Here is a 25,930-nt window from a genome sequence, read left to right on the forward strand (position 1 = left end):
AGGCCTGCAGCCTTGTAAACAGAGCCCAGATTGTGTGGTGTTATAGAACTGTCTTTTGTTCACGAACCTAGCTCAGTGCACTGCTGACCTCTTTTCAATAGGGGCCAGATTAGCATGCAGCGGTGCTGTGTGGCTCATCGCTGCGGTGGTGGAGAGCTTTTGTCCCCGGTGGTAATCCGCTTGCTCTAAATACCCCAAACCCTGGTATACGGTTTCAAAATAACGCTGGATTATCACCACTTTTGAGAGTGAAAAATGCCGGTCATGCCCAGCAGCCTGGTCTTTTGTTCGGAGTACAGTCTTTTGTTACAGGGCCCTGTTTCATTTGTCCGAGTTCGGAGACCCCGGCCACACATATAAACCATACGGCTCCGATTTCGGAGTCCCCCGCTGGTAGTGGTTAAAGGACAGTTTTTGGCAAAAGAATTAACAGATAAGTTTTTAATAACTGGCTCTCAACACATTCCCATTTATTACTTCTACTAACCCTAACAATTGGTCTGGCTGCCCCCCCCCAAAGCTGGTCTCCCATTGGTAAAAAAACATGAGCATTAAAAAGATATATTGTTCTTGTGATGTGGCCCCCCAGCTGCAACTGTAGACCCTCTTAATGCCTGAAGCTGGTGACAGGGCTGCATAAATCTCTCTATAGCTATTTGCCTAATCTGTAATACCTTAAAGAGTTTCTGGAATGCTCACATTCTACTGCTGTTACATGTATTTCTCGACTTAACGTTGAAGATCAAGGTATCGATGTACTCCACTGGTGACTGTGCTCGTTCCTACCAACCTCAAGTCAGCCCATCCACATACAACTCCCTTATCATCAATGTTAATATCTCAAGCCCAACAAATCTCTTGTTCTACATCAAGAGCAACAGCAGTGTGAGTACAAAAGCTGTTCTTGTTAGGATTTGAAGATTTGATATTCTGGATGTAGCACTTGACTTGGTAATCACAAATCCTTACTGTCTGTGCATCACAGGATGAGTTTATGCTGCTTGAGACAGTCAACGGAAAGCCATTCTTTCGATGGAATGTAGGTGTCGATGTTGGTTCCATCAAGTCATCTGAAATCATGCAACTAAAGGAATGGTACAAGATTGAAGCACAGAGGTCAGACTTGTCATCATCTATTTCAGTTGTCAAAGAATCATTCAGGGATCAGAACATTAAGGTTTGTTTGGTTATTTGCTGCATGGAGGAACCACTTTTAGTTTCAGTTTCAGTATGTGAAGTGGGACACTTTCTGTTTATCATTTCCATCCCTCTGTAAAAGGGTCTTGAAGTAATAAATGTACCTAATTTCTGCCCATCAGGATTGGGCATGTTGGCACCCTTAAGGTCCAGAAGATGATATCTATGGAGAACAATCCCAATCCAGAGAACATTATGGAACCAGCTGTGGCTTTGACAGGGATGTCTGCTGTTGGCTCCAGCATCCTGGATGTTGATAGCTCCAGTCACTTGTTTGTTGGAGGAGTACCCAGAGAATTCGATGTAAGTTTGCTCAAAATGTTGAGCAACGCTTGCATGGCAATGCTCAATACTAAGACCTATTGGATAGACAGGATTCAGAACTTAGAGGATGGCACAAGTTATATCTCTGAAATGGCAGCTCTGAAATGTATTCCTCTCGTGAATCACATTTAAATGAGGTCACTGTTTAAAACCTGTCTGTTAATGTTGCTGATTATTCCAAGGTTGTTAAAACAGCCAAGTGTTATAATAGATCATCTTGTTTTCATGTGATGTTACATGTAGGATATCACACTTCAATCTTAAATGTGTTGGGCCAGTGTAGTATCAGTATTTTTAGTGTTCATGCACTTTTGTGCACTTGGATCAACTTGGCTGGATTATGTTTATGTATTTTTCTTCTAAACAACTAGAGTGTAGTCCAAGGCGTTGAGAGTAAGGAGTTCAGAGGATGTATGGGAGAAGTCATCTTTGATGACATACCTGTTGGGCTGTGGAATTTCAAGACCATTGAAGGACAGTGTCAGGGATGTGGTAACAGGTGCATCCTTTCTTCCCTGTCTCAATTTCATTGGTTCAACTTGAAAACATTCTTGCTTTTGTTTGGATGGTCTCTTCCTGAAATGACAGTTCTATTCACGTCGTCAAGACCCTCCAACTTTGCAATAAGTAAATAATTAACAAAACATAACCAAAGAGATTCATGACTGACCAATCAGCAATCCACTTTGAAAATAGCATAAAGGGACCCAAAGGAGAAAGTTTTAGGTAGTTAATTTTTTTGCAAAGCAAAGCTCACAAAACAGTTTGGATAGCACCAATTGGAAAGAGGAGAAGCTGGACTTGCAGAGTCCCTCAACAACTAACAGCCCTTCCTTGAACTTTTCATATTTCTTCAACAGTCCCAGTACCACAGTGGTAGAAGAAGGTGTATATAATTATGACGGGACAGGTTACTCCCTACTCCCTCGACCAAGGCAATGGAAGGATGGGTTTGTTCCCATTGATTTCCAACTGAAGACGCAAGCAGAAGAAGCACTGCTGTTTTACATGGCTTCACAAGACCAAGTGAGTCAAGGTTGCTTAAGTTCTTCATAGCTTGGAGCCAAATTTTTGTTAGTTGACAAATAAAATGCATTCTCTTCTCTTGTGTCCTTTATCATAGCGGGACTTTATGGCTATTGAACTTATTGATGGTTACATGGTTGTGTCACATGACCTCGGCAGTGGCATAGGCAAAGTGTCATCACTGGAGAGAGTAAACACAAACACTTGGATATCAGTCAGTCTGTCCAGGAGTGGTCAGAAAAGTGAGTTTAGAGCCTGATTAGTGCAATTAGTGTAAACTGTTCAAGGTGCTTGTACTATGCTGGCAAAATTTCCATTGCCACTCTCTTCTTTTGTAATTTTTTTTCAAAAGACAAATGCTGCGTTTTTTCAATAGGCTTCAAGTGCTCATAGCACCCTCTAAAGTTAAAATATTGAGTAGTAGATAGATTTAAAGTATACCACTTGAATGGTTAAAAAGTGGAATCGTAATTTTCAAACTGATCTGAAATTGCAGATTGATCTGAAATCAAGTATTTTCTTTTTCTGTGTGACAGGTTACCTGTACATCAATGCAGTGAGACAGGGAGTAGGTCTGTCCCCTGGATCATTAACTGGATTAACTATTGAGGAATCAGAGTACCTTCATGTGGGAGGTGTGCCAAGCTCCTATAAAGTCAAGTAGGTACATTTCTGAATTTGAAATTTTCCTTATGTCACTTTTTAATTCATCTAGTGAATTCAAACTTTGAGCAGTCTTTCCTTCCTTGAAGTAGAATGCTACTCTTCTCAGAGGACCGCACTACCTTCCAGTCATAAGTTAAATTATTATTTAGGCACATTTTTAAATTACAGGAGTGAATATTAATCTAAGATTGTTCGATTGATTCAGCAACCTCATCATACATTTTATATATTTTATATAATAGGTTTTTGCCCTTACCCAACGTATATTAATAAGCACTGTATGCTCAGTGCTTGTCCGAGAGCTTGCGAAAAAAACCTCACATCATACATCTTTTGGCTAGTAATAATTGTTTCTTTGGGGTAACTCTTCAGGCGAGATGTTACCAGGCAGCGCTTCTATGGATGCATCAAGTTGTTTGGTCTCTATGGAAACTTGCAGAACCTGCTTTTGCCCGGTCTGTCAACAGGTGTTGAGGATGGCTGCATTGCACGGGTAAGAGGAATTCTTGAGACAGTAGGATTTTATTTAATTTAAAATAGATCCTTCTCAGGCAAACCCATCAAAACCTGCTACGTGTTTCTTTTTGTTATCCTCTTCCTTCTGCATTCTTTTCTTTTCCAGACTGTTCGAAGTCTTGGCTTACTAGACGGTGCTCAGGTCAAAATGCGCAACATTGCTCTCGGAAGGATTGCAGATATTTCCTTGACTTTCACCACCAGGCAAAGCAGTGGTATCCTCTTAGCAGCAGGAGAACTTGCTAGAGACAGGACAAGAAGAGATGTGGACCCTGACCAAACTGATGTAAGTCTGTGCTCTATGGTGGAAAAATAGGCCCATTGGCCATGAACCATATTACATTGCCACGACTGATGCCGGCAATAAATCATTTACAAAATTAAGTTTACTTCAAATAATATCTTTTTTTTATAATGTCCAGGTATCTTATGCCATTGCACTGGTTGGAGGTCGTATTAGAACTTATATAAATGCAGGTCAAGGACTTCTGACTCTAACAACTCTATCATCATTAGGATATTTTAATGATGGTATACCTCATGTAGTACTTCTACAAAAGGAGGATTTTAGGTAAGTCCAATTTAAAGTTAATGCTTTATTTGAATGTTTTTTGAAGAGTGTTGGAAGAAAAATGCACAGTGGATAGAAAAAACCCACATCTTTGTCTTTGTAATTATTTGCACACTTTTATTTGCAAGGTACTGCACGTATACAGGGTGTAGTCAACATGATTTAAGGAACGAATTTGTATTAACAATTATTTCAAACTTACTTTATATAGAAACTTAAAAACTTTAATTTGATTTCTGGTTTCTTTAAGAGCATACTTGCAGCTTTACACTCATTTTGTGATACATCATTACCTGTGGAAAAATGTGGCGTAACGGTTAGGTTTGTAGCTTCTGATTATAGGGTTGGTGATTCAAATCCTAGCAGGTGGTTACATGTTGTGACCTTGGGGAAGTCACTTTAAACATCTACATGCCTCTCTTCAGCCAGGTGTAAATGGGTACCTCTGAGGTCATCACTGCGATGGTGGAGAGCTTTTTGTCCCCGGTGGTAATCCGCTTGCTCTAAATGCTTCAAACCATGGTATACTGTTTCAAAACAAGGCTGGATTATCTCCACTATTGAGAGCAAAAAAAGTTGGTAGTGCCCAGCAGCTCTGTCTTTTGTGCTGAGCACGGTCTTTTGTTATAAGACCTAACTCTTTCGTCCCAGTTCCGGGCTCCCCGGCTCTGCATATAAAGCCTATTTACACGAAAACGGGTCGCCCAACAGGAAGTGGTTAATAAATGCTTTTATATTATCATAATTATTGTTACATAAAAGTGTTGAATTGTGTTGTTTGATGTCTTTCCCAGCATTCGCCTGATAGTGGATGACATTGTTGCTAGAGCAGGCAGACTTCCTGGAAGTGAAGGCTTAATTCCAGTAACTTCACCTCTGTACATCGGCAGTGTGCCTACTTCAGTCAGGCTAGGCCCTGCGTTACAGAGCATGCGCGCACTCACAGGCTGTGTCAAAGACCTGGTCATTATGGGAAAGTGAGCAGTGCTCTGATTTTTTTATTATTACTCGGTCCAACTTTCTGAGATTTATTAGATTGTGGAAAACTTCCTGGTCTGATCCAAACCAATGTTGGGCATTTTGTATCGCAACTTTTTATTATCTGTGTTTTTTCATTTTTTATTTATGCTGGATACTCATTTTAAAGTCATTTTGATCACTCAAGGATAAATTAGAACTTAAGTAAAGGAGTTTTATAGGTGAAACAGCATTCGGGAAAAATTCCAGTTGTAGATGTATGTTTACACTACATATTGTAAACGTTTATTTGACAGATTGGTTGGTTTTGAGTCAGCAAGCTCCTTCAGTAATGCGACTATCGGGAAATGTGGTACTCTAACACCACTCCCACCAGAAGATATTACCCAGGGTAAATTGCTGCAGTATATTTAAGGGGGCCTCAAACTCCTAATACCTTTCTTTCCTGAAATTTAGTATGTATTTGTAATTTAGTGTGGCCATTAGTATCTATAAGATTTTCAGGCAATGGGAATACCAAAGATAAAACTAATAATCCTTCAATTAAAAACAGTCCTTGTTGCATAATAAACTTTTAGGTTCCATCCAATTTGGCAGAGACTTTGCAAAGGGGATTCAAACTCTCATCAAATACAAGAAGGATTGCTATTTATTAATCAGTTAGGAATGATGGGGTTTAAATGCTGCTTCAGTCCGTCCCAAAGTCTTAAAAGTTGCCTTATCTGCGCTTGCACCTTCTAAATTTATTGCTGTAATTTGTGTCTTTTTACTTAAACATCTTGCTGTGGCTTTGAGTCTAATAGACCTAAAACATAATGACATCACATTTGCTTACATATGCACTTGGAGGCTCAATAGATACCATCCCACTTCACTGCCATAGGAAAGCACACATGTAAACAAAACGTGACTTTATGTTTGAGGTCTATTCAATCCCATCCTTTGCCCTTGTCCTTCCCCAATGAATTTCCTCTTCCCCGATCCTTTTGTATAGAGTCCACTGATCCTCCCGCCATGCATGATTCTCCCGCTATGCCAGGTTAGTCTTGGTTTCAGTTTGTTTGGCTGTCTGTAATTTAGCAAAATGCTCAGCTCTTAATATTTGTCATGTAGCAAATTAGTTAATCAGCCACAACTTTCTAGCTGAAGAAAATTGTAGGAAGGGCTGTGAAGCACTGGCAATGAATATGAACAGTATGGTAAATATGAAAAGCAATAAGGTTCAAAAGTATGGGAATTATATTGTTGAGTACTGCTTTTCAAATTTTCTGTACTGATTTTTTGTATTATTTCTGGCTTTTTTTTAAATTCAAGATGATATCGATTTATACTGATTCTAATTTTAGCCAATGTAGCCAGCTTGGTGGTGAGGTGGTTGTTATTTCATGCATCTGAGTTCCAACCACTATATTTTATACAAGACATGTGCATATTTAGAAAACCTTGTGTTATATTTACTGAACACTGATTAACACTAGATGTAAATTTTGACAGGTGAGGTTGAAAACGTAACAGAGCCGAGTCCAGCTACCACCCCTTCACCGATGGGCTGTGCTGTAACTAAGGAACCATCTATCATTGCCAATGCTGTAAGATTTGGCTTATCAATGGATAGTCACATCCAGCTGGCCATTGACCCACTACAATTCGGCAAAGTGTAAGTATTGTCCTTCTAGCTGTCCGTGGCCTGGAAAAAACGTTTTTATTTGACACATGCAGCAGTAACTGGAATGCTGTCATTGTCCTATGCTTGGCCTTGTAACTGAGATTCAAAAGGGATACGGATCCACCCTTTGAGAGCATCAAACTTTACTTTTGAAATAAAGGACACAACTCATCATAATAACTAACAAACAAAACAGTCCTTTCTTTCCTTCCAAGTAGCCATCCACTTTCCCCTCATTAGTTGCTGTCCCTTAATTATTGCAGTCACATCGACCTTTTTTAAAGTTGAAACTTTCAGTGCTGTTCATGTCATCATTAACCTTCACATTCTTTCTGATGACGTTATTTCTAGAGGACGAGAAATACTCTTCATGGTTCTGACATTGATCAGTGGGAATAGCCTGCAGCAAAACATCATGCATCATAATGAATTTTGAAGCTAAGGACAAAATATAAAGGATTACTGTTTTATGTGCATTAAGGTCTTGTTCATTATCAGTATGTAATATATATAACATCATGTACTGTGTGCTTCTCATGGGGGGGGCATGTAAGCATTCTTTTCTTCCTCATGAGATAATTGCATCCCTAGCTTGGTTACTCAACATCTCAGGGTTAGAGAACGCCTACGGTTGATGGAGGCTATAAGTTATGAAAGGTCTCTGAGCAAAGCATTCACATTGCTAACGTCAGCAAGTCACAGGATGTTCTCATGATTTGTTTGTGAGGTAAAGTGCGTCACTGATTTCATCCACTCATGTGTTGTAGGTTATCCCTGAAATAGACCATCGTTGTGGCTTTCATCAATTTTGCAATATTCTCTGTCCTACTTTAAAATATGGTTAACTTTATTGGAACATGTCAAGGCAGTTGAAGATTATAAATCTATTGGTGTTATGGGCCCCGTCATGTAACTAAGAGAGGAACAATCTCTCTCAGGAGACGTCCTCTACATGTGTGCTTGTTCTCACACATCTATCATGGAAGACATAAATCTGAGGCATGATATAACTCAGGTGCACTTTAGTAGTACTATTAGGGAGTCTCCTCAGATCATCGTCTTGCCATTAATGAGGGGTCACTTGTGTACAGAGCAGATACATAATTTGAACCTTCTATGTGGGGATGTAGATCATGATTGTCCCCGCTGTCAGTGTTAACTGGTCATAACTGTGTACTGAATGACAGCACCCCTTACCAATGCATATATCATCAGAAATAAGTTGTGATGCAGAAATGTTGCTTTAAGATTCACCGTCACAGGTTTATATGCATGCTTTGCAAATACCTCATCCTTAATGAGACAAGGACTTTGGAAAGCATACGTCCATTAGAGGTGCAAGCAAGGACATACAACTGATTAGAATCTGCTGACCAAAACAAGTGCATTAGTACAGTGTACAGTGACCCTTGCCATACCAGCCAAGGGTGAATCTTTAACCAGTATTTGGTGGAGTGGGCCCATCTTTTGGGAGGAGAGGGCAAAAATAGAAATCTTTTTATGTAACTTTGTGTGACCTTTGCGGGGGGCTTTTTACATGTTGTTGGATGGAAGGAAAAATGGGCAGGTAAATTTCTTTCCTTATTTTTCAGAAAAAAAGGTTTTCTCTTTCTGCCTTTTTAGGGAGCCAATCCACCCATGGCACCAATGCACATATTTAATTGAATTATGGATTTGCGCTATCCCATAGACTTGGTTTAAATCATAGATGCTTCATATAGCCCATAGCCAATATCATGTCCTCTTTGTTGACTTAATAAGCTCCAACCTCAAAGCCAAAATATTTACATCTGATTTTTCAAGGGCAGCAACCTTCCTGTTTTAGGCCACCTTTCAGACACAAGAAATGAATACTTAGCAGTGGACTGTCTGTCTAACATGAATCGCTGCAGTGCCCCAAACACCGAAAACGTGTTACGCAACAGATGAACAAAGTTGATTAAAGTGACAGATTATTTATCAGTCTCACTTTCTGTGTTGCAGAAGAACATAATTATCTTCAAAATTTGGTTATTGTCACCGTAGGGAAACTAATTCCATCCCCCTTAATTTTTTAAAAATACACTCTGCAATTAGGCCTTTGATCTGTTGATCTATGCTGTGATCCACATATTTTAAACTTACATCCTCAATGATTCTCCCAGTGTGGGATATCAATTTATATGTACACGTATTTAAAAAAAGGGGGCTTGTGTAAGTCATCCCATATCAGATTTCCCTTCCCCAGGAAGAGAAGCCCTCAAAATCCTCTCATGTCAATATTCCTCATTATGTCAAATGTTTCATGTTCATCAAGGTTGCCATGTAGGCCTGTATTGCATTAGTATAACGTAACTGTAGATGTCACTGCATGAATAAGTTAGCCTTCCATGTTGATTGGATTGAATGGGGAACATAATCAGAACAATTCTCCATTTTCAATAACAGTTTTTAAGGCAGCTGCGCCTATCCTGCATTTGTAAGCAGTTGCTTGAGAAGAGTTCAGACTTCTGTGATGGGGTAAACTTGCAATCTTTCATTTCATATTGTTTTCCTGTCTTTCCTGCACTTCAAAGACTGGAATAAAAATACTATAAATATAAAATTATGACTTTACACTTCAAACCTCCAAGCAGAATCTTTCCAGCCAAACATTGTAAATAATTTGAATCTTGAAATACAAGAAGCTATATTGTATTGTACTATGTGATTCGGCACAGTTCTCCATCGACAAATAGCGAGTATATAATTAGGCTGAGTCTTTATGTCTTCCCTGGCTTACCTTAATTACTACACAGTGAGAGGGAATGGGATCAGGCTTCATTTCCTGTCCTGTTAAGACAGACAGAGTGGTTAGAAGATGATGTAAATTGATTTGCTGCAGTTAATGGCTTCTCTTGATGATAGCCTCACCTTGGTGCAATGAATCTGTCGGCACACTCACTGGCAATGACAACAGCAACTATGGTCTTCCAAATTGAACTTTATAAGATTGAAAAAATAATTGATTTCTGGATATTTTGTAAAATCATGGGGGAAATTAGGAAAGATTTTCCAAAGAAAGCACAGTCAGTAAAAAGCAGTTGATGAGAAAGCAAAGTAATTTCAAAGAAATTGCCAGTGACTTTTCAAACACACACAAAAAAATCATTACTCAAATTAAAACAACTGTCTATAGAACAAAAAATTGTTTATTTCATTTAAATTTTTAAAACAGGTTTTTACAATATCCATACCCATGATGATCGTAACATTTATAACATCATTTAAGCTCCCTTTTTTGGGCAGAGTACATGTAAGTAAGGTATCGCAGCTAAAATTGTAAAATGCTTATATAAGTTTATTTATCACAGAGGTTTTCTCCTTGTGCTCAGCTCATTAATACAATTTTTGCAAGCTTCAACTAAACAATGCTATGTAACATTTATATGTAGTGTGCTTTCAGTTTTAGCTGTCACAAGTGTATTCTGACTTACAGTATCACAGATATTTCAGCATTGATATACATCAGCACCATTTTGTTTCTCAATCACCGTTTTCCTCTTCCAGTCGAGAATAGTAAAAAATTCACTGATTTAGATAAATTTCAGGAGATGCTATTTCTGTGGAAACATTCATGGCATGCACCATTGAAAAATACATCATGGATCTTGGATATACTAAGCAAGAGATTCACTTGTTTGATAACACAAATTTTGATATACAGATATTAGTCTCATCTGCAGTTTTAGACCATTGTTAAAGTTAAACTGTTAGAGTGATGTTTAATCTTGTCATAAGTGTCCAAAAGACCAACTTTCAAAAACACACACATAACTTGATACATAATACACAACCATGTCCAGTTTGATAACCAAATTTCTGTGACCTGTGCAGTCTGTCTACAAATGAGGCAGGTTTACATATACTTAACTCCAAATTCCTGTTGACAGCTCATATTTCACAGATTCTAAAGTCCTTACAAGCAATATTAACAGTCGTATAACTTCCGGGGGGCCCATCACAAAGTAGGTTCACATAATGAGCCCATTAAACACAACAAAATTTTGGGGCAAATTTTCAAATTTTTATTTTAGCGTAATTATTGCAGATTAGTTTCAGTGGAATTTTTGTCGAATTTTTTATACTTATTACCACATTCCTACCACAGCATTTCACTAAAAATACATTTTCTTTACCCAATGACATCACAAGGAAACTCAACTTTACATTTTAAAACGGTTATTATGTTGACTGTGAACTGCATTCATGGGTGTCATAATATCAGTCCATCATCTTTTGGATGGCTGCTTGAACTGCCTGTTTTATGATTATGTCACCTTTTAACCCTCTATCCCAGCCCATCACGCCCCATCTTACTATATCCACCTGCCCCTCTGGTGTAAAATTTTTAGAAGGAAAACAAAAGCTGACAGTAGTTCAATATTCTCTCCATGCCCATGCATTGGTTGCCCAGCTTCTCTCATCTCTTCTCTCTCTTTCAAAACTAATAAAGGGCACATAGGACACCAACCATATCAAGAGTTTCAACAAATCATGTCATTTCCAAAAGAATTCAGATTATTTCAAATAATTCATCTTCTTTGAAAGCCCAACATCCTCTCCAAATTTGTTTTCCTGAGGTTCTCATCACCTTTATTCACTCAGTTGCATCTTTTTATTTGTCTTTGTAATGCTTCACTACAGTTGACTTTCTCTACATTCATTCACGCCAGAAAGATTGGAGTTTGAAACTTTCACTTCAGTGTTTACACAACGATAAGGTGACAAAAGTGTAGCTGGATAATTAGATGAGTTTCTTTTTGGACAATGAAGCAACTTGCTAAATGCGTCCTTGAAATCTTTGTTGAACTTAGTGTAGAGAATGGGATTGACCATGGAGTTGAAATAACCAAGCCACAGAAAAAGGCTCTGCCAGAATGCCGGCAGGTGGCACTGCTGGCAAAATGGAATCACCAACGCAGTGATGAAAAACGGTAGCCAGCAAATGAGAAAAGTACCTGTGACGATGGCTAAGGTCTTGACAGCTTTCTGCTCCCTAGCTGAGGCTAGATTGCGTCGTTGAATTATACGCCGTTGTATGAGTGGAGAACAGGGCACATTGAGAGTTGATTGGCTGCCTTGACCCTGACATTCAGTAATAGACATTGAGATGCACCTGCCATGGGTGGGAGATGGTTGGGTGCATTGAGTTCGAAGTGGGGATTGTAGAATGGATGCATCAGGTTTCAATGAGCCAGGGCTAGACTTGCGTCTTTGGCCATTGAATCTCATGGACTTCTTCATTATTGGGGTTGTACTTCCTAATTCACCAATCATTGGTTCGCTGTTAGAGATTCGTCTTAAGAAAGAAGATATTTTTCTGGGGAAATCAGCTGTTGATCTTCTGTCTGGTGTTCCAGAAGATGATGCTAACGGTGTCTGGACCAGGTTTTTGGTCCCATGAATGCGCTTGCGTGCTTCAACAAAGATGCGTATGTAAACCACCAGCATAATCGTCATGGGAATAAAAAAGGCACCAAATGTGGAGAAGATTGTGTAGACTTGATTTTGAGTGATCATGCACGTCTTTGGGTCTGGATTGTCCGTGCGCCAGCCAAAAAGTGGAGTGATTGATATCATCACAGAGATGATCCACACTATTGCAATCATGGCCAGCATTCGTGATGATGTACGTTTCAGTTTGTACTTCAGTGGCTTGGTGATAGCCCAGTAGCGATCCAGTGCAATGACACAGAGATTTAATATACTAGCTGTGCAACACAAGACATCCAATGAGATCCAGATATCACAGACAACTGCACCAAACTTCCATTCCACCGTCAGCTCTTGAGTGAGGCTAAGTGGCATTACTACCAAGCCAACCATGAGATCTGCCACGGCCAAGGAAGCAATGAGATAAACTGGCGGAGTTTGGAGTGGGCGGTGCTTAATAACAGCAATCAGGATCATAATGTTACCAAAGATCACACACAGGATCATCAAACTAAGTCCCACCAACAAAATCCACTCCCTTGATGTGAAGTTCAAAGCTCGCATCATTGTGTCTGATGTGTTTCTTGAAAAGTTAGATTCAGTGAAATTCAGTGTGAAAGTTGTGACTTCACCCATTGTTGTTCTCTATGCTCATCGACGATCACAGATGATGACAGTATTTAATGTAAAGCCACTGGTCGTTTTAATTCAGTACAATGTATCAGATAAACAAGTGGTTGTTGATTGAACCAGTTTTCATCATGTTTGTCACGGTATTAGGAATTTTTTCATTTGCGTTCTTTCTTCCTGGAGTTATTTTTACACGGTGGCATCTATGATTGCAGAGGTAGTGTTGGTTGGTGATTGGTTGCCATATGGTTACATTTTACAGGAAACTCGCAGTTCACCTTGTTTTCATGTTTCCTGTCCAATATCAACTTTCAGCATTTCTTACTTTTCCCTGTGTGTAAAAACAACCATTTTGTTAAGTGATAATAATAAGTATGTGTGCTTCTTGATGATGCGGGGAGCAAGCCCTCATGAGAAGATTCAAAACAGTTTAACAGTGTAACCCCACACGCACACGCAAAATCACACACAAAATCTCACAATGCAAACATTCTTCACCTGCTATATCAGTCAATTGGCTGCACTCTAGTTGTCAGTTTGACGATGCAGTTTGCTCTGAAGGTGCCTCTGATGTTTATATCAGTCTATGTGGAATCAAAGTCAGCAATCTTGTACAGGTGTTGAACTAACTTCAGTCAGCACAGACAGCCAAACATTCACCAACATGATCAAGGATGTCCTTCAGGAGTCACACTGAAAAAGCTGCCACCCTGTGTCAATTCAGATTTGGAAGTGGAATGTTGATGCTTCTTTTCATCAGAAAGACAAATGTAATGCCTTGGTTTGCAGGGTGCAACAAAGCAGCATGATCCTTCCCACATAAGTGTGTGCAAACAACTGGCCCATCTCATGTTTAACTCTTTATCTGTAGGTGTTGCAATCCTGAACCTTGAATGCACTTACATCGTGTGCATTGCTTGCACTAAGTTAATGATGCATGAATAAAAGCTTGCATTAACTCAAGTGTAAAGTACCAGACTTTTCCCTCTTTTTTGTGCATTAGTATGGTAAGGCTTACTTTAGAATTGTCATTTAATCTGGCTTCCTGCAGGAAAGTCGTTTTCCCACAAATTGTAATACTCGAGATAGCCAACTTAAGTGTACTCGTAGCAACTATAAGATTTACGAATACCATTCTCCAGGTCAAAGAAATTCAATCAGCCTAGGGAAGCCTTAGAATTTAAAGGAAGGACTGAGGTATACCCTATGTAATTGGAAAGTGACACCCTACGTTTGCAATCATTCATTAACAATAATAAACAACTCAGGCACACTGTTTTATTCTATCGTAAACACCCTATGGAAGTACAGTCTTTCATACATAACAGTTCTTTTCAATTGAGTTTATCTCTGTTGTGACTAATGATACGATTCTCAGTGCTATTTATTGAAAGGACACTTAACAGGCTTCAGGTTGGATTCGAACCCTCATCCTCTCAAATTCAGTCTGCAGTTTGTTGATTGCTGAGATCAGAGCCTACATAACTGTGATAATACAACTGATTTTCTTCTCATGCAGTGTTTATGTTACGCTCCTGGAAAAGTAATACTTTTTATTCTATTTTCAGTTTTATGGGTTATATAACTACCCTCAAATTGTCAAGGATATTCACTAATTTGTGTCACATGTAGAAATGCAATGGCACCTTTGGTACCAGTTTATTCGCTTGGCAAGGCTTTGATTTCATGCTAATCAGTAATCATTTGTATATGCATATGATGTACTGAATGAGCAGTTTAACTCTGAAGACTATCAGTCAAATAAATCATGCTTCTAACTCTGTGGCATGGAAAATCTAATTCAATCTTTCTCTGTATTAGTACCACATCAGGAACACTCAGTTGAACAGTCCCATTGACAGCTATAGCCTGCCTTTTCCAATTAAAATGAGCAAACAAGACTGCAATTACGATCTCCTATGATGACTGTGGTTGCATTGTGTTAAACAGGTAATGTTTATATTATAAAGGAACAGCCTGCTTATCTTCTCCATTAGTCTACCTTTGATTCACTTGATTGCTCTGTGATTCAGAATGCTCCCTGCAATATGAAAAATCCTGACATATAAAACTGCAGAGTTTCTCAAACAACTGCAATGCTTGTACTTAACATTATGAAGCTTAAACAGACAGCTGCACAAAAAGTTGTTACCATTATCTTTCTTCATCTATAATACAGATGCTTAAATTGATTTAAAGAATGCTGTGTGATATGGCCAAAGAAGTACAGCTATCCGGTAAATCTCATCAAAGTACATCTAATAGCAAATTTGACTTTAATTGTATTGTTAAAGTCGTCTATTTAGTTCGCTGTAGGAAAAAGACCTTAAAGGTACAGTTTCATGTTTTCGAAAAAGTATTATTTACAAAAAAGTTACACTAAAAATAAAAGCAGTGACATGAAATTTGTCTTACCTTTTAGATCATCTAATGCTGCAGTGATGAAATACAGCTGTCCAGTTGAATAAAGATGACTAGAATGTGAACACTGTTCAGAGAAGCAGTGACCACATTTACTTTTGCTTGAAGAACTGCGGCCCATTCACAAGGGAATGTCTGTCCTTTCTTTCTTGGCAGTTGTATTTAGCCTGCTCTGTCCTTTCTCTATGGTCAGCAGAAGGACCTTGTTCATCCACCTAATCAACTGTTCCCTTGTGGTCTTTGGAATTGCTGCAGATAATTAGCCTGTTAATGAATACATGTCCTCAGTGTGTTACCTCAAGGATCCCTCAAGAGAAAGTGTGTATCAGTCGTTTCTTACGAGCAACCTAGAATTGTATGCAGCTAAGAAACATATAGTTGGATCTCAGAAGAGAGACCAATTCAGCCTAACTCTGATGATCATTTGAACCAGTTACCACACTTTGTTAGTGACAAGTTGATTTATATAGAGTATCTAACAACTGAAGTAGATCATGCTTGTGGAAGTACATCTTGAGAGCCATTTAAGTAGCAATCTTATATTTAATTTTTTTCAGTGACTCATTCGATTCGTTAACACGCCCCACTCTTGATTTGGACTTGTCCATTTTGAAGCACAGTTCAGTGTTGGGTTGTTCCATAAAGATTTGCATGAGAACTCTTACATGTACATGAAGGGTTTTGAAGGCCGAGGAAAACACTGGATGCTTTGTTGGCTCATTAAATCATGCATGGCCATTAGCAGATTATTTTGTTTGGCTAGAGCTCCAGTCTTCAGCAAAAGAAAACAAGATTTCACAAATACATGTAGAGCTCATATTGGATATCCTTGTCTTTCCAGAAAAAAAAAAGAATTTGTATGTGGTACCATTCAAAGAAGTATGATCTTGTTCTCATGTGTTTGTAAATTTTAATTGAAGATTGACAAATTCTGGGCAAAACACACCATATCAAAATTCTTCAGGTCTGTCCGGGTTACGTCATTAAGTTTCGACCAATCAGATTGGCCATCATCTCGATGAAGACCAACTTTCTTGGGGGACGGTATACTTTGATCCAAACGGACTTGTCCCTAGCCGCTCAGGGACTCTCCGGCATGCCATGTGATGTCTGAGGAGGAGGGCGCCCTCACCTTCGGAGGGGCGTGGCGCCACTATACTTTTCAGTCTAGTTGATGGTGACTGAGATTTGAATATGGTTTAAATATGCTTGGACATTTTATCATCTGTCATCGTCTCATTTAGCAAGAAAGCCAAATTTGAGAATTAATTATTTTTCTCTTAATGGGCTAGTTTCTTGCTTTATGCTCAGTGAAGGATATGAAGTCGGTCACACTTTCGAGAGTTGTAAGAAAGAGCTCTGTGAATGAAAGCACTGTGTACAACTTTATTTGATTAGCTTCATCAGTACTTAATCCTGTCTGAAGAAGTCCTTGATTGAAATTTGACTAAAAAGAAAAACAACCCTGTCCAAGGATTGCAGAGCAGATGGTCTTAGTGATTTTTTCTTCAATGTCCTGCCGTCACAAGTAGTCTTTTAACAATTAGATGGTAACAAGGCCACACTCTTTACAAATCAAGCCTGTGTGAAATAGGCAGAGCTTTCTCAAACTGCTTGCCTCTTCAGGAAGTTGTCATTTATTATGTCTGGTATTTCCACCTTGAAATAGATGGACATATGCTAGGCATGCAGACAGTCAATTAAACACAGGTTTTCTTGTTTGACCCATCTGAGAACATCAACTGTAACAGACCCTCATATTAGCGATACTAATTGAATTCTACCCAAGGAGCATTTCTTCCTTGAATTAAGCCACATATTCAAAAGAAATTCAAACATCCACACCCAGACTTGTACACCATGCCCCCCAAATATTTGCCCTCTAAAACAGTTGTCTTTATTCTGTCAGTTATGCTGTTATCTGCTTTTGACAGATGAAAACAACGGCACATTATTTCTTTAAAATTGATATTTTCACATTTTTGTGGCAACATTCCAACCATGGACAAATAAAGTCAAATAAACTAAATTTTACATTTCCTGAAAAAACAAACCCTTGCTTGGATTCATCTGACAAAGGAATCTTCACAAACAAATGAGTCAATGTTTTGGAGTCAAGCTTTACATTGCATTAAACCTTACTGGTAGTTTTCTGGATTTGGTTGAAATGTTCAGATTAAATTAAACTTTGTTGGCTATTTTTGCCTTATTTTCTGCAGATTTTCGGTGAAAGTTGAACTACGCACTTCCTCACAGGAGGGGTTGATCTTTTACTTGGGATCGGAGAATAACCCTAATATCTACTGTGCTATGTATCTCAAGATGGGCTATGTATTCTTCTCGTTTGATAATGGACAGAGGAATGGAAACAGAAATGTCTTGTCTCAATATGTAATTGATGATGAGCAGTGGCATGCGGTAAGTGTCAAAATTGACCGATGGAATTGAATAAGAAGCAAATGAAAATCTTTGTAGAATTCTGTGGAATCTCAATCAAAAGTAGTCGTGTAGAAAGTGTATTGAAGAGTAATCCTGTGGAATGTATAGGGGATCATTTTTTGTCATGAATCTTGCCCGTCTTCTTTGAAATAACATGGATATTGTGAAATGTGCAAAAATCATTGAAATCTTTGTAATGTTAATTATCAAAATAGTTATGTGAATTCCTAATGGACTCCAACTGTGAGTAATTGTAACTTCAAAAGTTTACGAATCAAAAAAGGAAACAGTCATAAAAATGAGATAATAGAACAATTAGAGAAAGACTTTCGATGATTTATATTTAACCTGTTGAAGTTTTGAACTTCTCTTTGATTTTGCCTGAACCTGTTTTTCAATGGACTAGTTGTATTGACCTTACATTGAATGCATGGAACCTTACGTAATGATTTATATTTTTTGTCTGCTACCTGTTAGGTCGAGGTTATGAAGAATCGTAAGACGATTTCTCTTACCCTGGATACCTTTGAACCACAGAAAGACAGATTCCCAAAGAGAGTCAATGTGGTTGATTTTGACTCACCCCTTTATGTTGGTGGTCTTCCATCTGCTTACTCCAGGACTATCAATGGAATAGTAAGGAAACAATGTGTCTCGTGCATATCCTAACATTATCTATGTTCCTGAGCAAGACACAGGACTTCAAGTATTTCTGACGAGAGCAAATGATCATCTGAAATAGCCGTGAGGGGGAAAGTTTTGAAATTATGTAATCAACACCAAGTCTTGCAAAAAATGTATCATTTTGCTTAGGGGTTGTCATTCGACAGACTTTTAGCTGCGAGTCAAAAAAGCATCATAATGATTTCCAGATCGTTAAATTTTTTTCTCATAGGTTTAAACTTTCTGATTTTCTCACCAGAAAATGCGAAGTTTTGAAGGCTGCATTCGCAAGATCGACTTGAACCAAATCAAGCTTGATCTAACCCAACCTCAGATCAGTAACATGGTTACGCCTTGTTTCATGAGTACAGAACCAGGGGCATACTTCCAAGGCACGGGGTATGCCATACTGGGTAAGTATACACAGAATATCTTGGATCTGGGCATCTAAGCCCTCAATCATGAATGAATCACGGGTGGAAAGGAGGAAATCAGGTTATTAGCTTTTCACTAGATTCCATTTGCACTTTTTGTTTTAACAGCTTTTTGATGGTACATGTATTTTTTTCAGCTGAGCAGGTGGCAATGGATGTTGATTTTGTTTTGAGCTTCAAGTTCCGAACAACGCAACAGTTTGCAGTGCTTCTGTCCGTTCAAGATGATAAAGATGGCGGTCTGGCCTTAGAAATCATCAACAGAGAAGTAAATAGTTGTATATATGTATGAAAAAGGGCTGTGGTTGAGTCTGTGACAAATCTCTGCAAGTCCCTCACAAGTCATCTAGTATCTAGTAAAGTCGCAAGCTTATGTAGTGTTCATCCTGTGACATGTGAACAGTCTTGTGATGGACTTCACTATGGGCATGTAGGGTGGGCACGAGGTATAAGAGACAATTGCCTTCAGTGCCCCTGGTCTTTGCCTTGATGTCCATTGTCTTTGCCCAGAGTCCAGCCCTGGGCATGGTTGTAAACAATTTCCTGTAGTAATGATTGTGTATTACGGGTTATGAATTGAACTGATTAAATGGATGGAACTGATCAAATGGATTTATATCTAAGCTCAGTTGGAAGTCATGTTTCATTTTCATAACCAACCCTTTACTCTCTACTGTTTGTCAACAGCTTGTCCTACGAGCTGATAACAACCTCAACGGTCCTCGCCGTATTACCTTCAGTGGAGCTGATAATGACATCCACCTGTGTGATAATCAGTTCCATACTGTGCACATCATCCAACAGACCAACGAACTTAATCTTTTTGTTGATGATGACAACTTTGAATACAGTGGTGATGGTGGGATTACTGCTGAGACGTATGGTACAATTTCAGTGGGAGGTTTCCCAGGTAAGAATGATAAGAATTTTGATGAAAGTTTTCAGAGAGTTGAGGGAATGTTAGGTGACCTTTTGTGTTGGATATTCTTGGTTCAAAAAGCTATTTTAAGCCCAGTTCCTATATGAGAAAATGTCAAATCCAAAAGCAGCCTTAATAACAAAACAAAGGTTTCCCAAATGCAGTTTTTTGTGAAAAGCTAGCTGCAGCCTTTCTCTTTAATACTTTCATTTTAATACCGTCACCTTAAGTTATTGATGGATATGAAACTATTCATTGACAGATTTTTATTAAAACATGGTTTTCAGAAGAAGTCTTGTTCAACCTCTCTGCCAGTGGGGCCTGTAGAATATTGTTGGCCTTTTTATTTTCCCTTTTAAAGGCATGCTTAAAACTTCTTGGCAGGAGGACAACAGAACATAAAACCACACTGTCATTTTTACATTTTAAGCAGATGCTATTAAGAAATAATCTACTCTTTTATTATTACCAGAACCAATGTGGCAGCATCCAGGAACTATTCGAACAGCCTTTAAGGGCTGCATTCAAAGCTTCCGTATCAACTTGGGCATACCTTACACCTTTTTGTCCTCCTTGGAGTTAGTTGACATTATTGCAGACCAGTGCCCAGTCACCTAGTCTGCTTGGAAAGTTAATTTGATTCTTTCTTAGGTAAGGCTATCAGATATGGATATGAGACCTAAACTTCTTACAAGAAAAGATATTTAAACTGGGTTTATTCATGTCAGGCCATCCTCATCACCGTGAAAAAAGGAGTGTTCACAAACTTTGTAACATCTCTGAATCACAATTCTATAATTTTACTTTTCTTAGTTTTGAAGTTATTCAAAGTAATAAGGGAAATGTTTCAAGCCTTTTTTTCCATACTACTTTTCATTAACGATTTTTTTCTTGCAGTAGCTGAGATGTGAGGTGATTTTTAGAAATCTTTTCCCTGCAATTGAAACATCTGGCAGCAGAAGTTTCTGTGGTGCTTCATCTGAAATATTATTGGTCAGCTTTCAATCAGTTTGGCCTATTAAATGATTAGTGTTTGTACAAGAGATTTGTAATGTCCACTTTTAGATTATTTAACAAATATTAATGCTTAAGAGGCAGCCTGTGATTGGACAATTTGAATGTTGACCTTTAAAGTCTATAACTTGACAGTTGGTTCAATTTGACAGTTGTCCAAGTTGATCATCTGAGATATTTTGCAATGTAACAAGATTTATATTTGCTTTCATGATAAGACAGTTATACAGTCAGAAATATTTGAATTAAACAAAATATTTCTCTTGCTTTGGGTCATAAGCTGAGCCAGGTTTTGATATCTATGAATGGCCTAGCTGTCAACTTTTTACCAAAATATGACTGTGACAACAGTGCCTTCAGGCAAACGCTGCAATTTTATTTGTAAAATGCATAAGACTGTCAGAAAACTTCATATATGTCAAGTCATTGTGATTCTTTAAGCAATTATCTGTAATTAAATGGTATAAAAGATATTTTATGCAGTTTTAATCAAATCATGTGCATAACATTTTATGTGTGTAGTTTGTACCTACTTGTATGTTTGTAAGAGTATATAAATTATGATGTAGAACAACTATTTAAAAGAGATTATCAACTGGTAGGCTGAGTAGAGTTGTAGAATTTTCAAAACAAAACTATTTATTGAGAGACTTAATCAACTGTACCAATTAGTTCTCAGCATTATGTCTTATGTGGTTATGGGCTGCGTATTATGCTTCCCATAGATAGAGAACATTAGAAATGTTGGATCAGGTGTCTGGTTCAGACCTCTATAATTATGAAAAGTTAGAATGACACTGAAGCGACTGGGAACAGTCTACCCCCTTTGCCCCTGTTGTGGTGCACAGTCGAAAGAGTGCTGTTAATATAAGATTTTGCTTATAACACGGGAAATCTTGGGTCCCAATCCTTAGTTTTTCTGTTTTCTTTTCATTCCCGATAATACAAGGTTTCTGTTATAACAAGGTAATTTGCAAGTTTAAAGAACCTCGTATTAACGAGGTTCGATTGTACACACATTAAAATAAACCAAAGCAGCATTAAAACAGTATGTAAGTCAATGGTGCTGGCCCAAAATGACGTGATTAGCTCTGTCATTAGGTCATCTGTTTTAATGGTGTATCTTCTATTTTATATCAACATCTTAGAATTTGTTCCAAGGATTCAATTTATTTTGGTATTTCATTAAAGGAAATTTAGTTTAACTACAAATTATTTTTATTGTACTGTCCGACATGATGGGTCTTTGACGGAAAGTCACCATTATATTGTGATTGACATTATACATTGTGTTCATTTCACCTTGAAAGGTTAAATACTTGTCATTGAAAGCTATTAAAATGTGTAATCAATTTTGATATATTTGTGAAAAGTTTTATTGGCAATGTATCTGAATGAAGATGCAAAGTAAACTCCTTGCAAATTTAAATGCTTTTCACTGAAAATTCTGATTCCTATTTTCCTGTAAATGGCTATCCGAATAGGCATCCACATGTATTTCTGCATGATTTCATGGAAAAGGCTTATCAAATTTCCCCCCCCCCCCCAAAATGCAAAGGCTAACCCCTTGCAACTTTAATTACTCTCAGAAAAACGAAGTAGATTAACATGCAAGTTGTGTTTTTGGACAGCGGTACTATTTTACTGGCTAGCAAAATTGATTAGCACACTGACCTATTTATTAAATGATAACAGTTCAAGGAATACAATTCTTAAAATTCTTAACATGTAAAGATGGCATGCTTGCCGAAAATATAACCAAGGCATTGTACCCTTGGCATGTCCTTGTGCGCATGTGCAAAAGTTGGGGTGCTTGCCCTTGACACTTGACTCGCTTGTCAAAAGTGAACAGGTCATTTTACGACTTGCCCTGCATAAGCTTTATTGCAAATACTACATGGGTGATTTTACAGAATGGTAGAAAGGCATTGTGGGAATGAAAAAGGAGCAAACATTGCCCCTTTTTCCTTCCCACAATGCCTTTCTACCATTGTGCAAAATCGCCCATGCAGTATTTGCGATAAGGCTTATGCATGTGAAATGGCAAGCTTACGGACTGAATTAGAGTTTTACCCTTGCCGTTACTAAAAAATAATGGTCTAAGCTTAATTGAATACTTGACGTTAATTTGTTTTATGGGCCCACCGCTGTACTTGCGGTAAGATAGGAATACATGTATTTGTTTTGCCACCGCTGAACTTGCAGTATAAGGCAAAACTCTAAAACGTAAAGAGGATATTGTTGTTAATTCCAACAATGGTTAACTTTAAAGAGTACCTCTAAGGAAAACATGTTTTCTCTGATTTTATCTGTTCAAATAAATATGGAAGCATCCAAATCGAATGCAGTATCATTTGTCTTCAGAGCTCAACTATAAAAAGCTAGCAAGGGCTTTATGTGTGTTCATGCCAAGATGCAAATTCTGAATGTAGATTGCGTCATTCTGAGAAAACGACAGGAACCCTTGCCCTGTGTTTGTTGTGGATAAACCGTGTGCATGCCAAATAATGCATGTAGCCATTGTTTGGCATGTGAAAGAGTTTATCCACTAAAATCAGAGAAAACATGTTTTTCTTAGAGGTGCTCTCTAACTATTAAGAGTAAAACAGTTAGAATTTAAAGTTGATGCTGCGAGTCGGTCAGACAGATACACTGCAAACAACAGCACCTGGGTGTGGTGGCCCGCGCACATGTGCACGTTGAGTTCGGTGACGGTGGACTAGTAGCGCATGGGTGGTCGCTTTAATCTGTTTATTTTCGTAACTTAATTTGTGTATCATCAAGACAACACGTACGCAGTTAGTCTCTGAGGAATCGCTGGCACACCTACATGATGGAGTAAGTACCATGTATTTATCCCACACTATACACTTACAGGAATAAAATTCATAGGCAGTTCATCCTTGACATGCTTGAGAAAGTTGAGACCATGGAGAAAGGAAAAGATCATGTTGAGACTAATCCTAGGAGTAGGAGTAGGATCAACACGCATGCCTACAGTACATCATACATGGCCCATTTCTGTGAAAATGACATGAGTATAACTAATATGCCCACTTAGGTTTTGACTACCCATTTTGCAAATTGTTGATCTCATCCAAGCAAGTCGTTGGGTGTGATGATGTGCTCACGTGCAGCTGTAATATTACTTGGCCATCCCATATGATATTAGCCCAACAAAGTCAAAAATAATTTTTTTTTGGCTGAGAACATAATCGACGGTAAACCTGTCTTGGGGTATAATTTCCCCCAGAATTTAATGATGAAAGCCACAGTTTTGAATCTTTGAACGGTTTTTTGCAGCTCCTTAAAAATAACAACATGAAAATGAATATTTTTTTTGTGAAAAGAAAGTTTTATTATAAATGGGTGAATTAGTTAAATCATTTTATGATTATTTTAATTTCACAGATCAAGCCCCTTATTGTCATATCTGCTCTTGGAACATTGATGAGGGTCCAAGCAAGACGGTCAGATTGTGGAATCAAAGAGGGCCATCGTTGGAAGAGGATTTTAAAAAAAGGGTGAAAACTGCATGTATCACTTTGCAAATACTGACGTTGACCCAAACCCCGCCAGATGCAGCATTCTGTAGCAGATGTAAAAGTCTGATGCACTATAGCCGTGTTCCCAATGTCAGTGTCAATCTACCACGCATTCTCATGTAGACTTTTTTAACCGTAACGGAATGTTTATTCACTGTGTTGGGCCTAATAAGACCAGCTGATTACATTGCCTGCACTGTACAAATCATGACGAAATTGGCGAAATTTGACAAAAACAAATACAAAATCAGACTAATTCGGCCAAATCTTACACAAAGACCAACTCGTACAGGAAGAGCCCTGTACACAATGTGTGTATAGCATTATCTGGCACGCCGATCACTGTGTGGGCGCGGCATGCCGCTGTACTGTATGCATGGAGCTGGAGGCTTGGAACCATACAACCATTTTCTCTGGTTGCGGTCAATCTACATTGTATGGAAACTGTTCCCATTGGACTTTTTGCACCCTTGCTAACTTACCGTGGCTGCATGAAAATCCTCTGCGACCTTTTCGGCCTGTTAGTTTTATATCGTGATTGCGGTAAGTTGACAGGGATGTCAGTTTACCATTTGTTCTCATTGGATTTAATTTCTAATTCTTCAGGGAAGTTATGGTAAGTTAACCAAAAAAAGTCCAATGGGAACATGCCTTTGATGCACTGGGCAATCAACAGCAGCCAAACAAACTGGTCATGTTGAGACAATGGGAGCTGGTCTCATGGAACAACTTCTATGCCACTGTTGGATCTTGTGGTGGCTGTCAACCACAGACTCCCGGGCTGTGTGGCCTTAGGAAAGAGGAAAAAAGAACTGAACACTGCCTGAATGGCACACTGGTAATGGAAAGAGGAAAAAAAGAACTGAACACTGCCAGAATTCCCTGATTTACATCACAGAAATAGCACCCCCACTCATCCAGAAATGCTGACAAACTTTAACGTTTATAGCAAGATACCGAAAATTGTGAAATCTCTAAATTGAAAAATTCAGAGGATCTGATGTTTTAATCCTAGCAGAATCTTTCTCCCAGGCCAAGTTAAGTGTGTAAGTTTCAAGCAACACAGTTGAATTTTAAGTGACATGTACATGATATAAAATTGAACATCTGGAAGGGTAAATAAAGGAAGTTTTGCAAAACTGTTTGACCAAATATATACTGAACGAAATACATGCAAGGTCTGTTTATTTTTTGTTATCTGTCCTTTAATTAACATATTGAATTTTCTGTGTTATTTAAATACATGCAAATGTGCTGTGCCCTTTGACCTTTTTGAAATTGCGCAATCCTAACCTTTAAATATAAGTTCCGAAATTTTATCTATCAAGAGGCCAATGGCCTGGTGGTCAGCGAGCTGGCTGTCAGGCCAGGGGACCCCGGTTCAAATCCTGGGGTCCCCGGAAAAAGAGGTTTTTTTTTTTTTTTTTTTTTTTTTTTACTAAGTTTTTTAACAAAATTGTGCATGCC

General features: G+C 38.3%; 2 protein-coding genes across 5 annotated transcripts in view; one reads left to right on the forward strand and one right to left on the reverse strand.

Moving 5' to 3' along the window:
• LOC110979495 (laminin subunit alpha-2-like) overlaps positions 1-22,347 on the forward strand; it is a 72,176-nt gene extending 49,829 nt beyond the window's left edge. For 2 of the 4 annotated variants that reach the window (XM_022235341.2, XM_087148664.1), the window contains exons 44-64: positions 742-885; positions 986-1,116; positions 1,320-1,500; positions 1,893-2,020; positions 2,382-2,547; positions 2,645-2,789; positions 3,084-3,207; positions 3,586-3,706; positions 3,836-4,015; positions 4,152-4,300; positions 5,095-5,277; positions 5,575-5,669; positions 6,273-6,317; positions 6,773-6,935; positions 17,669-17,867; positions 18,366-18,524; positions 18,811-18,964; positions 19,123-19,253; positions 19,673-19,895; positions 20,377-20,555; positions 20,802-22,347. In XM_022235341.2, coding sequence (XP_022091033.2) covers positions 742-885; positions 986-1,116; positions 1,320-1,500; positions 1,893-2,020; positions 2,382-2,547; positions 2,645-2,789; positions 3,084-3,207; positions 3,586-3,706; positions 3,836-4,015; positions 4,152-4,300; positions 5,095-5,277; positions 5,575-5,669; positions 6,273-6,317; positions 6,773-6,935; positions 17,669-17,867; positions 18,366-18,524; positions 18,811-18,964; positions 19,123-19,253; positions 19,673-19,895; positions 20,377-20,522 — 2,967 coding nt within the window. In that variant the 3' untranslated portion in view covers positions 20,523-20,555; positions 20,802-22,347. The remainder of the gene's footprint in view (positions 1-741; positions 886-985; positions 1,117-1,319; positions 1,501-1,892; positions 2,021-2,381; positions 2,548-2,644; positions 2,790-3,083; positions 3,208-3,585; positions 3,707-3,835; positions 4,016-4,151; positions 4,301-5,094; positions 5,278-5,574; positions 5,670-6,272; positions 6,318-6,772; positions 6,936-17,668; positions 17,868-18,365; positions 18,525-18,810; positions 18,965-19,122; positions 19,254-19,672; positions 19,896-20,376; positions 20,556-20,801) is intronic. The other 2 variants (XM_087148663.1, XM_087148665.1) reach the window with 2 other exon arrangements.
• Positions 10,165-13,356, reverse strand: LOC110979504 (5-hydroxytryptamine receptor 1D-like). Its single transcript, XM_022235352.2, has one exon. It carries the CDS (start codon positions 13,032-13,034, stop codon positions 11,604-11,606), a length of 1,431 nt encoding a protein of 476 aa, XP_022091044.2. The 5' UTR covers positions 13,035-13,356; the 3' UTR covers positions 10,165-11,603.
• Positions 22,348-25,930: the final 3,583 nt, after the last annotated feature.

The sequence above is a fragment of the Acanthaster planci genome, linkage group LG18 (genome assembly GCF_054643075.1).
Source record: "Acanthaster planci isolate LZ-2023a linkage group LG18, COTS_SCS, whole genome shotgun sequence".
Taxonomy (NCBI): domain Eukaryota; kingdom Metazoa; phylum Echinodermata; class Asteroidea; order Valvatida; family Acanthasteridae; genus Acanthaster; species Acanthaster planci.

Coding starts and splice junctions, on each gene's coding strand:
- LOC110979504 (XM_022235352.2), bottom strand. CDS start 13,034: ATGGGTGAAGTCACAACTTTCACACTGAATTTCACTGAATCTAACTTT.